The sequence below is a fragment of the Hyaena hyaena genome, unplaced genomic scaffold, assembly GCF_003009895.1.
Source record: "Hyaena hyaena isolate Hyena2069 unplaced genomic scaffold, ASM300989v1 scaffold_1557, whole genome shotgun sequence".
NCBI classification, from domain to species: Eukaryota; Metazoa; Chordata; class Mammalia; order Carnivora; family Hyaenidae; genus Hyaena; species Hyaena hyaena.
The window spans coordinates 151,865-165,985 of record NW_024082193.1 but is presented as its reverse complement, the minus strand read 5'-3'; the positions used below and the strand labels follow the sequence as shown (position 1 = coordinate 165,985).

General features: G+C 49.8%; 1 protein-coding gene across 7 annotated transcripts in view; it reads left to right on the top strand.

Moving 5' to 3' along the window:
- FAM120B (family with sequence similarity 120B) overlaps positions 1-14,121 on the top strand; it is an 86,630-nt gene that overhangs the window by 56,221 nt on the left and 16,288 nt on the right. For 3 of the 7 annotated variants that reach the window (XR_005526924.1, XM_039224211.1, XM_039224207.1), the window contains exons 7-9: positions 7,958-8,164; positions 9,528-9,636; positions 11,497-11,589. Coding sequence is in view for 6 of the 7 variants with exons in the window: in XM_039224211.1 (XP_039080142.1) it covers positions 7,958-8,164; positions 9,528-9,636; positions 11,497-11,589 (409 nt within the window). In the remaining variant the exon portion in view is untranslated. Of the gene's footprint in view, positions 1-7,957; positions 8,165-9,527; positions 10,498-11,496; positions 11,590-14,121 lie in introns of those variants that run through there. The other 4 variants (XM_039224212.1, XM_039224210.1, XM_039224209.1 and 1 more) reach the window with 3 other exon arrangements.

Genomic DNA, 14,121 nt, shown 5'->3' with positions numbered 1-14,121 from the left:
TTTAGTGCCTGGTAATTAAAAGTGTAATAGAAGTTCCAGAAATGCCCATGTCTTTTGGTGGAATTATCCTCAATTAACACACTTTGCAAACCCTCCAGCAAAGATTACAACTATACAAGTAGAGCAAATGCTGGTCTCAGGATTCCGGGCATCTATTTAAAGTACTCACCTGCCGCAGTATGTGTTTATTTTTGTCAGACCCAGAATGGTTGTCGCACATGTGATATAATTTTGAGGATTCTTTAAGTGAGAGCCTATGAACTGGAGCAGGAAAAAGAAATGCATCTTTATTTTCACCAATTTATAACAAATCCATCATTTCCTTTTTGATGTAGACAACAAATCATAATAATAATAGCATCGTAATAATAGTAATAATTTGTAGTCAACAAATCATAATCACAAATCTTGGTGACTGTGGCTTTGTCACCAAGAGAAATCACAGAAGAGCCCACATTAAATTACAGTTGGAAAAATTCGTACATTATTTCCTGTCCTCATTTTCTCAGAATTACGATTCTTACACCTGCTGTTGTCTTTTATCTTTTATTTCTTAAAAGATTTTTTTATAGTATTTATTTTTGAGACAGAAACAGAGCATAAGTGGGGGGAGGGGCAGAGAGAGAGGGAGACACAGAATCTGAAACAGGCTCCAGGCTCTGAGCTGCCAGCACAGAACCTGATGCGGGGCTTGAACCCACAAACCGCAAGATCATGACCTGAGCCGAAGTCAGACATTTAACTGACTGAGCCACCCAGGCACCCTTCTTTTATCTTTTAAAGTATATACAAAGAAGTAGGAAAATTACTATAAATTTGTTATTTTGAAAACTGTAGTTCATTATAACTAATTGTTTTATAAAGCTATGTATTTTATTGTATGCATTTAATGTTATTCTGAGAAAGAACCCATCGGTTTCATCAGGCTGCCAACAGCATTTATGGTGTGAAAACGAGAACCCTGGCTGTGGACACCAAAAGTGCAGCGCTGCCTTCAGGAGTGGGGGGTACATCCTGAGGGTGTTTGGATGGGTTTTCCTGGTGAAGACAAATAGAAAACATAACAAAATATTTTTTAAAAATAATAAAGTGTCAGATGGCTCAAAGGGTCATAAAGAATTACTGAATCAAGACTGTGGGAAACAGAAGTCTAGGAAGGTCAGCCCAGCATTTGGGAACCACTTTTGCTCCTGAGTATCTGCCTGGTAAGAAAGGAGAAGGGGCGCCTGGGGGGTTCAGTCGGTTGAGTGTCCGGCTTCGGCTTAGGTTATGATCTCATGGTTCGTGAGTTCACGCCCTGCATCGGGCTCTGGGCTCTGTGCTGACAGCTCAGAGCCTGGAGCCTGCTTCAGATACTGTATCTCCCTCTCCCTCAGACCTTCCCCTGCTCACGCTCTCTCTCTCTCTCTCTCTCTCTCTCAGAAATAAATAAAGAAAAAGAGAAAAGAAGGGAGAAAATATAATTTGTCACAGTCAGGAGTAAACGATGTGTCACCACAGACCCTGCCGAGAGCAAAAGGGTTAAGGGAATGCTACAGGCAACTTTATACACACACAAGTTGAGCCGCTTAGATTTAACAGACTAGATCTCCCCAAAACATAAATGACTGCAATCTACTCATTATTAACAGCTTAGACAGCCATATAATTGTTAAGGAAACCACATTTATAGTTTCTGAAACTGTCTCCAAAATACATCTATAACCCAGTTGTTTTCACTGGATCATTTATCCATGTTCAAAAGATCAATGCTAGTCTACCCATTATCTTCCACAAAATACAAGGAGATGGAATACTTTCTAGCAAGACCAGTATTGCCCTGATACCATGCCCAGATAAATGATTTACAAAAAGGGAACACTTGAGGCCAGTGTCTCTCGTGAGTAGAGAACACAGATAGATCCGTAACAAGATGTTAGCAAATCAAGTCAAGCAATGTGTAAAAAGAATCACACATGACCAAGCGGGGTTGTTTATTGCAGGGAGGCATGGCTGATTCAGAATTCAAAAATCACTCTCTGCAATTCTCTAATATGCTAATAAAGAAAAATAACACGATCACATCAGGTATTCAGAGTAAGCATAGAGAGGGACCTTCTTCACCTCAGTGAAGAAATATCTACAGGGGTGCCTGAGTGGCTCAGTCGGTTAAGCGTCCGACTTCGGCTTGGGTCATGATCTCACGGTTTGTGGGTTCGGGCCCCACGTCGGGCTCTGTGCTGACAGCTAGCTCAGAGCCTGTTTTGGATTCTGTGTCTCCCTCTCTCTCTCTGACCCTCCCCTTCTCATGCTCTCTCTCTCTCAAATAAATAAAACATTAAAAAAAAAAAAAAAAGAATATCTACAAAGTCTCCTGCAGCTATGTCACGCATCCCATGGAAGGGCTGCACGCGTCCCCCTGTGGCAGGGAATGAGGCCAGGATGTCTGCTCACATCGTCCCTCTCGAGCTCAGAACTGGTACTTGGGGCCTGTGCCCTGAGGCTGGACATGTCACTACATGAAGATCACTAAGGGAGAAAAAACCATCCCATTTTGCAGCTGACATGATTCTCTACATAGAGAATCCCAAGGAATCTACCAAAAAACTCCTAGAACTAGTGCAAGTTCAGCAAGATCTCTGGCTGAAGATCGACATTAAAAAATTTTTATGTGCTGAGAATTAGAAAATGCTGGTGGAATAAGTTGAAGGAAACCCAAGTTCATAGAGACATACCATGCTCATGGACAGTGAGGCTCTGCACAGTGGAGAGCTCAATTTTCCAAATTGATGGACTTTTTCTAGCAAAGTCCCAGCAAGGGTTTTTTTTGTTGTTGTCATTGATATGACAAGATCACTCTCAACTTTATATGGAAGAGCAAAGGAACTAAAATATAGACAAAACAGTTTTGAAAAAGAAAAATAAAAGTGAGAGGAATATAGCTTAACATAGCTGAGGATATAGCTTGTTATGTAACCACACTGATCAAGACAGCCTGGATGGTTTGGAGGATCGACACATATGTCCGTGGAACCGAGCAGAGAACCGAGAAGCAGAACCACAAAGGTCCTGCCACTGGATTTTAGCAAAGCGCAAAGGTCTTGTCAACAACATGTGGTGCTGGAGCAGCTGGACAGCCATAGACAGTGGAGTCGTGACCTTAACCTAACCGTTCATGCCGAAGAGGTGAACTCAACTGGAGCACCGAGCTAAGTGCAAAGTGTAGCACTGTAAAACTTTCGGGGAAACAGGAAACCTTCGGGATCTAGGGCTTGGTACAGAGTTCTTAGGTTTCACATCCAAAGCTTGATCCATAAAAGAAAAAAATAAGTTGGACCTCATCAGAATTAAAAACTGTTTTCTTCTTTGGGGCGCCTGGGTGGCTTAGTCGGTTAAGCGTCCGACTTTCCGACTTTCGCTTAGGTCATGATCTCGCGGTTTGTGGGTTTGAGCCCCGCGTCGGGCTCTGTGCTGACTGCCAGCTCGGAGCCTGGAGCCTGTTTCAGTCTGTGACTCCCTCTCTCTCTGACCCTCCCCTGCTCACGCTGTCTCTCTCTCTCTCTCCCCCTCTCTCTCTCCTAGAAATAAATAAAATATTAAAAAAAAAAAAACTGTTTTCTTCTGTAAAGATGAGGAAACAACAAGCTACTGACTGGGAGAAAATATTTGTCGACGTGTGGTCTGACAGAGGTCTTGTAAGTAGGAAATAAGAGGGGATTCTGAACTTAGCAGTAAAAACAGCACACTTAGAAAGTAGACAAAAGACACAAATAGACACAAAATATCATTTAAAAAGATACTTGGGTGTGTGAAATATCAAGCAGTGAAAAGTTTTTCAACATCTTTAAAGCCACAGTGAGGGGCCACTGGGTATGTATCAGAACAGCCAGACTACACGCAGTGATGATGGCAAAGGCTGGCACACGTGGGCTGCTTCCACGCCAGTGCACTGTGTGGGGTGGGAGCGCTTGGGAGAAGTTGGTCAGTTCCCTGAAGAGCTAAGCGTGCACTTACCACATGCCTCAACTGTTCCTAGACGCTCGTCCCACAGAAAGGAAGACTTCTGCTCACACAAAACCTGGATGTGAGCATTCGCAGCAGCTGCATGTATGGCAGCAAGAGCCAGAAACGAGAAGTGTCTTTAGGTGAGCGCTTAAACCCATTGGCCCATCCCCACGGTGGGGTAGGGCCAGCTGTAAAAGGGAAGACCTCACACACACAACAGCATGAGCGGATCTCAGTGCATCGTGCTGAATGAGGAAGCCACAGCCGCATGGCCACACTCTCAGAACATGGTAGTCAGAGAAATGGCGGGTGGGGCAGGGCAAGTGGGACCACCAGAGGCTCAGCACAAGGGAGGTCTTTGTGGTGACAGAGCAGCTCTGTATCTGTGGTGGTGGTTGCATAGATTGCTCGTGTGACAGAAGCTACGTAGCACACCCCCACTCACGTGTGCATGTGTGTGGAAGGGCCCATCTCCTGGTCTTGATGCTGCACTGTGGAATGTAGGGTGTTAGCACCGTGGGAAATGGGGTGCATCCATGGGACTCTCCATACAGCCTTTGCAGCTTCCTGTGAATCTTGTCGTCGTGGCAAAATAAAAGTCCCAGGCCAACCATCTGCTGCCTCACAGACACACACCTGAGATGGAGGAACACCAAGATGCTGGAAAATGAGGACCGTCAGAGATGAGCTGTGTTCTCACTGCGAGAAACCGCTGTGGCTGTGTTGGAAGAGTGTCCAGTGGGAATCACTTGGGACAAGGGCTGTGCCCTGGTGATGGGCAGCCTGGGGGCACAGCATGACTCGCTAGCTGCGTAAATCAGCACGAGCAGCTCCAAAAGTATTTCAGATGAAGACTGGCGGAATGGCAGAGAGGAGTACTGTCATAGCGCAGCCTTGAGAACAGAGCTGAGCAAACTGTGGCCCCATGTTCCGGATCCAGCCCATAGCCTGTTTTTGTACCATCCTGCAGCCTAAGAATGGCTTTTACATTTCTCAGAATTAAAAAAAAAGTTTTTTAAAATGTTTATTTAAAGAGAGAGAGAGATACAGAGTGTGAGCTTAACCGACTGAGCCACCCAGGCATCCCTGGTTTTTACATTTTTAAAGTGTTGTTTCTGAAAAGAAAGAATGTTCAACAGGGACTGTACAGGGTCAGCAAAGCCTGGAGTCTTTACTGTCTTGGCTGCTAACGTAAAAGCTGATTGATTGAGCCCTGCTTTACCGCCTCCCTGTCCAGAGCTGATGGAGCAAGCAGAGGGGAAATCACTGAGGGGCAGAGTACGAGAACACAGTGGACACGCTTGACCTCATCAGCATATAGATATGCACCCCAACCTGCAGGACACAGTGCACGTGGGCACCGCTGACATTGACCGTGTGGTGGCCCTAACACCCCAGCCAGTCTCAAGCCATTGAGGCCATAGCTCTACTTTCTGACCACAGTAGAAATGAGCTGGAAACCAACAGTAACACAAAAATTAAAACTCCCATTTATTTGAAAATTAAGTGGTATAATTCTGATTAACTCATGGGTGGAAGTAAAACTCACAGTAGGCATGAAATAATCTGAATGACAGTGAAAATAGTAATATTGAAGTTTGCAGACAAAGCTCAAAGCTGTTCTTAGAAGGAAATTTACAGTGTCAAATGAATATGTTGGGAAAGAAGGAAGGCTGAGAGCCTATGGTGTGAGTTGACGTCTCTATAAATTAGAAGTGAGCAGGGGCACCTGGCTGGTTTAGTCAGTTGAGCGTCTGGCTCTTGATTTCACTTCAGGTCATGATCTCATGGTTTGTGGGATCAAACTTCACATTGGAGTCTACACTGACAGTGCGGAGACTGCTTGGGATTCTCTCTCTTCCTCTCTGTTTGCCCCTCCCCTGCTCATGTGTGCACACATGCTCACTCTCATTTTCTCTCTCAAAATAAATAAACATTAAACAATAAATGAGCAGATCAAACCCAAAGAATATGATAGGAAGATCATAACAGCAGCAGTCAATAGACCATAGGAAAGGAGAAAGCATAAATGGCCCATAGGAACAGCATCCTTGCAGGGCATGTGGGCACTAAAGAGATAATGAGAGGGTATTATGAACAACATTACACCAGTAAATTTGGAAGATTAGGTAAAATGAATGTATTCCTTAAAAAATACAATCTATGTAGAAGACTGAAAGAAGAAATAGAGAATTCAAATGGTTCTAAATCTATTGAAGACATTGACCCTGAAGGAAACCACAAACCCCTATGGCTCCTGGTAGAATGTACCTCCACCTGTGATTAATCAGCGGCGCCTCAGCCCCACAAACCTCTTCCATGGTTGCTCTTTTTAGGACAGTTTAAAACAGTGCTGTAGTGCTGTACAACAAATACACTTTCTTTTTTAAAAATGTTTGTTTATTTTGAGAGAGACCGCAGTGCATGTGCACACAAACCAGGGAGAGACGGAGGAGGAGAGAGAGAATTTGACTCCTACTCAGCGTGGAGCCCCACGCAGGGATCTGTCTTTCAACCGTGAGATCATGACCTCAGCTGAAATTAAGAGTCAGACACTTAACCGACTGAGCCACCCAGGTGCCCAACAAATACACTTTCAGTAAACCTCAGATTCACTCTAGGGCAGTCACAGTTCATGATAACTTTCTTAGAATTATGATAAGTTTTCTTGTATTTCAGTAAGTGAAGTGAACCCTTATAAAGGAGTTGAATCGTCCTTGACTTATTTCATGGTTTATTTTGTTTTTATGAACTCTATTGGATATGCAGTGACACTTAAAAGAGCCACTGTTGGGGGCACCTGGGTGGCTCAGTTGAGTGGCCGACTTCAGCTCAGGTCATGGTCTCACGGTTCATGGGTTCGAGTCCCACACTGGGCTCTGTGCTGACAGCTCGGAGCCTGGAGCTGCTTCGGATTCTGTGTCTCCCTCCCTCTCTCTGCCCCTACCCTGCTCACGCTCTGTCTCTCTCAAATAAAACATTAAAAAAATTTTTAAATAGCCTTGTTGAATTGGAGCAGCTAGGCCAACCAGACACTGACAAGGAGCAAAGCCACATGGACACGTGCTTAAGTATCAGTTCACTTGTATGCATTCGGCACAAGCCAAGAATCCCAGAACCGTGAGCGGCTGCAGGCTCTCACCAGACACAAGAGCCCACCTGAAGTGCGTTATGGCAGCTACTCTGGCCAAGCGCGGTGAGAATGTATGATGTCAGGGTAGGTCTGACAACAAAAAGAAAATTTTAGATTTATGTGATCTTAATTTGTGAAAAGTTACTCACCAACTCTATGAGATAATTAACACCTATAATTAGAACAACCGAGTGTGTTTTTTTTAAGAATACGGTGAACTCAGGGCGCCTGAGGGGCTCAGTTGTAACCGACTTCGGCTCAGGTCAGGATCTCACGGTTCATGGGTTCAAGCCCCGCGCTGGGCTCTGTGCTGACAGCTCAGAGTCTGGAGCCTGCTGCGAATTTGTGTCTACCCCTCTCTCTACCTTTCCCCCACTCATGCTCTGTCTCTTTCTGTCTCTCAATAATAAATAAATGTTAAAAAATTTAAAAATATACATAGTGAACCCATCAGTATCTCAACTGATAATCATTTGGCTTCTTGTCCTTTGCCTTCACTTTTAAAGAAGCTTTCAGAGGCGAATACATGAAGGAAATGACCTGGCAGTATTTTCCTGGTGGACCACAGCTCTGACATGTCAAGGAGCTGTTCCAAGTTGTGGCCCAGAGGGCAGTGTACACACAGGCCCGGGCAGATGCCTGAGGTGTTCACGGTCGGGGCACGAGTGAGCACGCACTCACAGATGCCGCTCCCTGTCACGTCCCGCTGAGCAGCAGAGCTCACAGAGTGGCTGGCCACCGGCTCTGCTGTGAGCAGAGCGAGCACACAGTGCTGAGGGGCAGGTGTCCGCTTCCCCACGAGTGTGACCCCTTCTTTACGTTCTCTGTGTGCCCCCACAGCTTGACTACATCGACCCCCGGGCGGTGCAGCTGGGCTCCCTGCTGGTCCGCGGCCTTACCACTCTGATCTTGGTCAACAGCGCGTGCGGCTTCCCCTGGAGGACCAGTGACTTCATGCCCTGGAACGTGTTTGACGGGAAGCTCTTTCATCAGAAGTACCTGCAGTCGGAGAAAGGGTACACTGTGGAGGCCCTAGTGGAACAAAATGTGAGTCCGCGGTGTTTTCACACTCAGAAACCGCCAACAGGTTTGCGGTCAGGTGCTCAGGTGCCTCGTGAGGCTCAGGGTCCTGGGCCAGATGTCAGTGCTGTCTGTCCCAGTGGTCACTTTACTGAGGAAAGCAAACATGCATCTCAGAAACATCACACTGGAGGGGCCACTCATTCCTGTCTGAAGTTTTACACACTTAGCATGGATGCTGCGTACCTTGTGCAGGTCTCTGCTCTTCCGACCCAGGAAGCCACGAACATGGGATGGGAGGCCTGAGGCCTCAGGGCCAGCGTGCAGCCTAGCCTGTCCCGAAATACCGCCACAGGGCTCAAGTCCCCAGGCTCCTGCTGAGGGAGGGTGAGGAGCCTCCCGGCCAGGCCAACACAGCACCTCTTCAAGCGCTTTCTCTCCTTTACCCTTTCTGAATGAAGAAGGAAGGTTTATCCAGAGGTGACTAATAACCTAATGGGAATAGTGACTGGGTATTACCTGAAAATGTGCCCTGAAGGCTGTGGTTCAGTGGGGGACATCGGCTGCCTTCCTGCTGTGTGAGTATGAGTGCTCCATGGTTCCAGAGCGGCCCCCGCGTGAGGCCCCCACCAGGCTCATGTGGAGCGTGCGGGGATAGCCTCGAGTATGCGCGAGAGCACAGGGTCCCGGGAGCACTCCCCAGCTGTGAGGGTGATGCACACTGAGCGTCACAGCAAATGGAAAACATTCGGAGAGGTGCTCCCGCCTCTGTTCCTCACACAGACCAAACCAGGGCACCCGAGGGCTTCAGGTGTTCAGAACTGAGAAGCAGCCAGTATTATGTGCAGGCAGCGGCGGGGAGTGGGGCAGGGCACTGCTCAGATCTGACTTGTCACCGTGTGGGGAACAGATGCAGGAGCAGGGCAGGGACGACTGCAGCCGCCCCCTGTGAGCCCCCCGTCGTGGCCCCGGGTCTGATGCCGCAGTCACACACCAGGTGACCACAGGCTCCCACCTGTGGTTTAAAACAAGTTGGGGCAGATGGGGCCGCGTGTCAGCAGTACATGAAGCGGCACGGAGGGGCGAGTCTGCCCCTGAGAGCCGCCACCGCTCTGACGACAGGCCCAGGTTTGTTAGGGAGGAGCACGTGGTGGTGGCCCCGATGTCGCCACAGAGCTCAGAGACCTTTGGGCAGTGACTGTGGGCCAGTGACTCTCAGACCAGAGAGGATGTAGCGCTCCCTCAGGGGTGTCAGTTTTCTGAGAAGCTCTTGTTTCAGTGTCAAAGGAAGTGCTTGCCCAGAGTTCTCGGACACCGTTGTCACTGCCGTCGTGACTCCAGAGTGTGTGCACAGGCCTGACGCCGCTCGTGCTGTCTGCTCTGTCTGCAGAGGTCCCGGCTGACCAAGTTCCACGCGCTGAAGGCGGTCGTGTGCAAGGCTTGCGTGAAGGAGAACCGGCGCATCGTCAGCAGGCAGCACTGGCGCGCTCCTCAGCCAGGTGGGCACCGCGGGCACCGTGGCCGCCGGGCCAGGCCCTACCATGCGGCATGCCGTCCGCTGGTGCTGAAATCAGCAAAAATGCAGACTTCATGCCGTAGGGTGCCGCCCAGCCTTTTATGTTCTGGTCCCTTTAGGAAAGGCCTCTGTCAGAAGAGTTCTGCTTATCCCGTGACCAAGAGCTCATCGTGGGCTCCTCCCTCCCCACGGTGCCTGCAGCCAGCTGCTGCTCGCATGGCCTTTGTGTGACCAAAGTTGTTTCTTCTCATGATAAGAGTGTATTAGAAACATGTAGCATATAAATAAAAACAGTTAAAAAGGAAATAGAAATAATCTCTATTCTGTCCCCTAAAGATAGCAGATGTAGACAGATGATTTTTTGCAGTATTTTTCTGTGCTTTTATCTCCTTGTGATGATCTTCTGTGCGGCTCTGCCTCTTCTGGGTCCCGACTCCTCAGACGGCGGCCCAGCCCTGCACCCAGAACGCAGCCGTGCACAGTTGTGGAGCTCTGAAGGGGCTTCCGTTTTATGTCCATGATTTCCTTGAAATAAAGCAGCATGGTGTACATATTATAGAACAAATTGCAATCAAATTTTAGATCAGTCTTGCCAACTTGTTTTCTAAAAGCCTTTTATCACTTTATACCTTCACCAGCAGTGATGAAGAGTTTATTTTGTGGCCCCCTGACCGCATTTACCGGTCGTTTTTTTAAACTAATTTAACAGATTAAACACTATATCTCGTTGACTGGGTGATTATCACTGAAGTTGGATGGCTTATAGATTAGCTTCTTGATGAGTTTTTTAAAATTATTTCATGTCCTCCATCGGTTAGGATCGGTGCCTGTAACTCGAGCAGCCCCATTTCTTTCTTTGGTGGAATTCGAGAACTCACCCCTGTTCCGACCCGGCAGATGTCTTCAGGGCCTCGGCTTGGCGTCTGCCTTGCTGGTCTCTGAGAGGCTTCATGCGGTGAGGTCTGTCAGCCCCGGCGGGATGTGCCTGCTCCTGTCGGTGCCGTGCGGGACCTGCCCAGAGGAGAGTCTGGGGGCAGGAGCGGGGCCTCCGGAGAGCGAGCAGGGCACTTCGTCCCCCGACTCCCAGGAGTGACTCCAGCCTTGTCCTGGCCTTCTGTCTCCCTTCGGCTTCGTCCTTTCAGCTGTGGAGAGGCAGGGTTTGACCGCAAAGCAGGAGCTCATTCCTTGCAAAATACACGTGTGAGACACTCTCTGTTGCCTGTGCCTGAGGCTGGTTTGCGTCCTGTCCTGCACACACAGCGCCGTGGGTTCCCAAGTGGTGGCCGGAGGCTGCTTTGAGTTGGCAGGAGACACTGAGTCAGACTTCGTCACGGAGAAGGTGTCAGAGCTGAGGAATTTACGAGAGGAAGCTCCAGAGTGATTAAGTGTGTGGAGGATTGGGAGGGAGGCACACACACCTCGTCTGGCTCTCGGGGCCCCAGGCCCACCGCTCACCCAGAGCCCGAGTGCTGGGGGTCCAGAAGCCGAGCTGGCAGCCTGCAGAGCCCAGCCGCCGGCCCTGGGAGGCAGGGTCAGTCAGAACCAAGTGCGGGGACCCCGCTTGGACGGAGCCCTAACAAAGCGCCCCTGATCTGGCTCAGCGCCCGCTGGTCTGCTCCTGTGTCACCTGCACACCATCTCCTGGGGAACGTGTTTAAATGTGGATGTCCCACTCCCACCCCCGCAGCCCAGCTGTGGCCCCCAGTCTGCACTTCTCTCGGGCCTTCCCTGTGAGTTAAGGACGTCAGAGCTGGTGCCACCCGGCTGCCCTCGTAGACGAAATGTGTTATTTGGGGCTAGACACGTGGCAGCCCCCTAACGTGCTGATCGTGTGTCCCTGCAGGCCGGTGGGGGAGGCCGGGATCCGGCTCCCACAGGACGAGCTCCGGGTACAGCCGGGCAGGCCGCGGACCGCACTGGAGGGATCAGGGTCCAGGTAAGAGGCCGGCGGCCGCGAGCTGCTCGTGACGGTGCCGCCTCGGCGCCGCGCTCCTGCGGAAGGCCGGCCACCCGACGTGTGTTCGCGCGTCACTTTGTGTTTACAAGTAAACAGGTCAGTACGCTGACAGTGTCTCATTTCATTGCTCAGCGAAGTAGAGACCAGTAATTTCCAAGCTCGGCGCTAATCTGTCTCTGCTCCTTGCCACTTTGTTTCTTTTCTATCAGTTTGTTCATCTGTTTGAGACCCAATTTTTTTTTTTTTTAAAGTAATTTTTTTTAATGTTTTATTTCTAGGAGAGAGAGAGAGAGAGAGAGAGACAGCCTGAGCAGCGGAGGGTCAGAGAGAGAGGGAGTCACAGGCTGAAACAGGCTCCAGGCTCCGAGCTGGCCGTCAGCACAGAGCCCGACGCGGGGCCCGAACCCACGACCCGCGAGATCATGACCTAAGCGAAAGTCGGATGCTTAACCGGCTAAGCCACCCAGGCGCCCCTTTTTTTTTAAATTTTTAATGTTGAGACCCAATTTTAATAATTTACTCAAAGAAAGGTTCTTGTAAAGGTTTCCTGTACACGCATCCTTCTGATGAAAAAACAGCGCAGAAAGTAGCATTTTACCAGTAGCAGCATTTTGATATTTTCTGGGATTTGGCTTGTACACATAAGAGCCTTTTGGGTGATCTAGGAAATCAAATGAATCCTTTACTTCTTGGGTGTGTAATACAAATGTCTGATTCTGGTGCAGAAAGCTGAGTTTAATACATAGTAGTGTACGTTTTAAATACAGAGAAAACCTCATCAGTATTTAAACTCAGAATTCCTTACAGTTTTGAAAACCAAACTGTACAACTCTTACATGACCTAAGGTTTACAATGTTATCCTTGCAAATACAAACATATCTTTAATTTAATTCAGTGTTTCGCAGACTCTAAAATATGTAGAGTTCACAGATCACTCGCATTACCCCCCTAAAGCACAGCCAGTCTGTGTCGTGAAGCAAAGCCGCCTTTCCTGGTTTGCCTGTGTGGGCGGCTGTGGCGTCTGCTCCTGTGGGATGCGGTTGAAGGGAAACCCGAGTCTCTCCTTCTGGCAGAAGCGGCAAGGGTCTGCTGTGTGGTTCAGTGTTGGCCGAGGTTCGTGACGACAGTGTTTGAAGTGCCCAACCCTGGGGGACAGAGGACAGCTCCGTAAGATTTGTAGTTGTTGCAGGCGTCCCTTTCAGCTGGTGAGTCAGCACCGTCGGCCTGGCTGGCCCTGCTGCCCACCGCCACCTGGAGCTCCTGGACAGTCGGCCACATGCGTGTAGCAGCGTCCCACCCTCTCCCCGCCTTGTCCAGTGTAGGCACACGGCACCTCCACCTAAACCATCTGAGCGTTGGTGCTGATGCGGCGCTACTGGGATTAGAGGAAATTCCTTCCCTCCGTTATTTCAAGTACATTTGAGATTGCTTTTAATTTAGAAGGTAGTGCCGTTTATTGAGCTCAGCTACAGAGAACCCAGAAGATGAAGGAGGGTTTGTAAACTTACCTAGAGTCAGACTCTGACACCTAGTGCTGTGGGCTCGCGTCAGCGAAGGTGGCACCCCGGGTGTCCTCTCGTTGGACGCATTCTGCGTGCACAGTGTCGGCCCTTACACAGCCTGTTGAGCTGAGCTGCCTTGATACATACGCAGCGTGCGGCACCCTGGGCTGGAGCTCCACCCAAGTCTCAAGTGTGGCCTTGCTCCGTCGGGCTGCCCGTCTCTGCTTGGGGTTCCTAACCCATTAAGAACGACACGTCTTCCTCCAGCAGCCAGGAGGGCACGGACAAATGCACACTTGTCTCCCTCCCTCCCTCCACACCCCAGTCTTCACTGAGGGTCTGAGAAGACCCCTGTGAGAGGTGCGCAGAAGGCAGGGCCCCTGGGGCCCTGTGCGGCTGCGGGGGAGCGGGAGGCAGGCAGCAGAGGAGCAGACCTTTTAGAGCCTCACGACGCTGGTCAGAGTTCACTCCAGATGAGGTGCTCTGTGGGCCCTTCTGGAGAGATGTTCCCTTAGTCACCAGACCTCCACCCACAGACCTCAGAGCCCCTGCACCCTCGGTACAAAGCTGGTGATGAAGCTGTTTTGTAATCCTAGCAGGGTTTGAAGTGTTAAGTCCTCATACCGTGTCTGAAATACATGTGTGATGGGCTTGGAGCCGAGGACGGTCCCAGCCCTGTCCGTCTGCGTATCCCGTCCCGGGTTTGTTTAAGTAGCAGGACCCGGGTACCGGTCACCCTTGAGGTTACGGTGGTACCAGGCGCTCGAGGCCCTGGCCCGTCCAGGCGAAGGTCAGAACACACCCACCCAGCTCAGGCAAGCAGGGTGAGGGAAGGCGGGCTGGACACCTTCCAGGCAGCCCGGCGTGACAGGGTGTACTGAGTCCTCCCCATGTGTCCCCTGAGCAGATGGCAAAGGCTCCCCGGCAGCCCCTCTCCCCACCGTCACTGTTCAGGGCCTGGTGTGGGAGGTGACGACCTTCCTCTTAATCCCCTCGGACTTGGCCTTG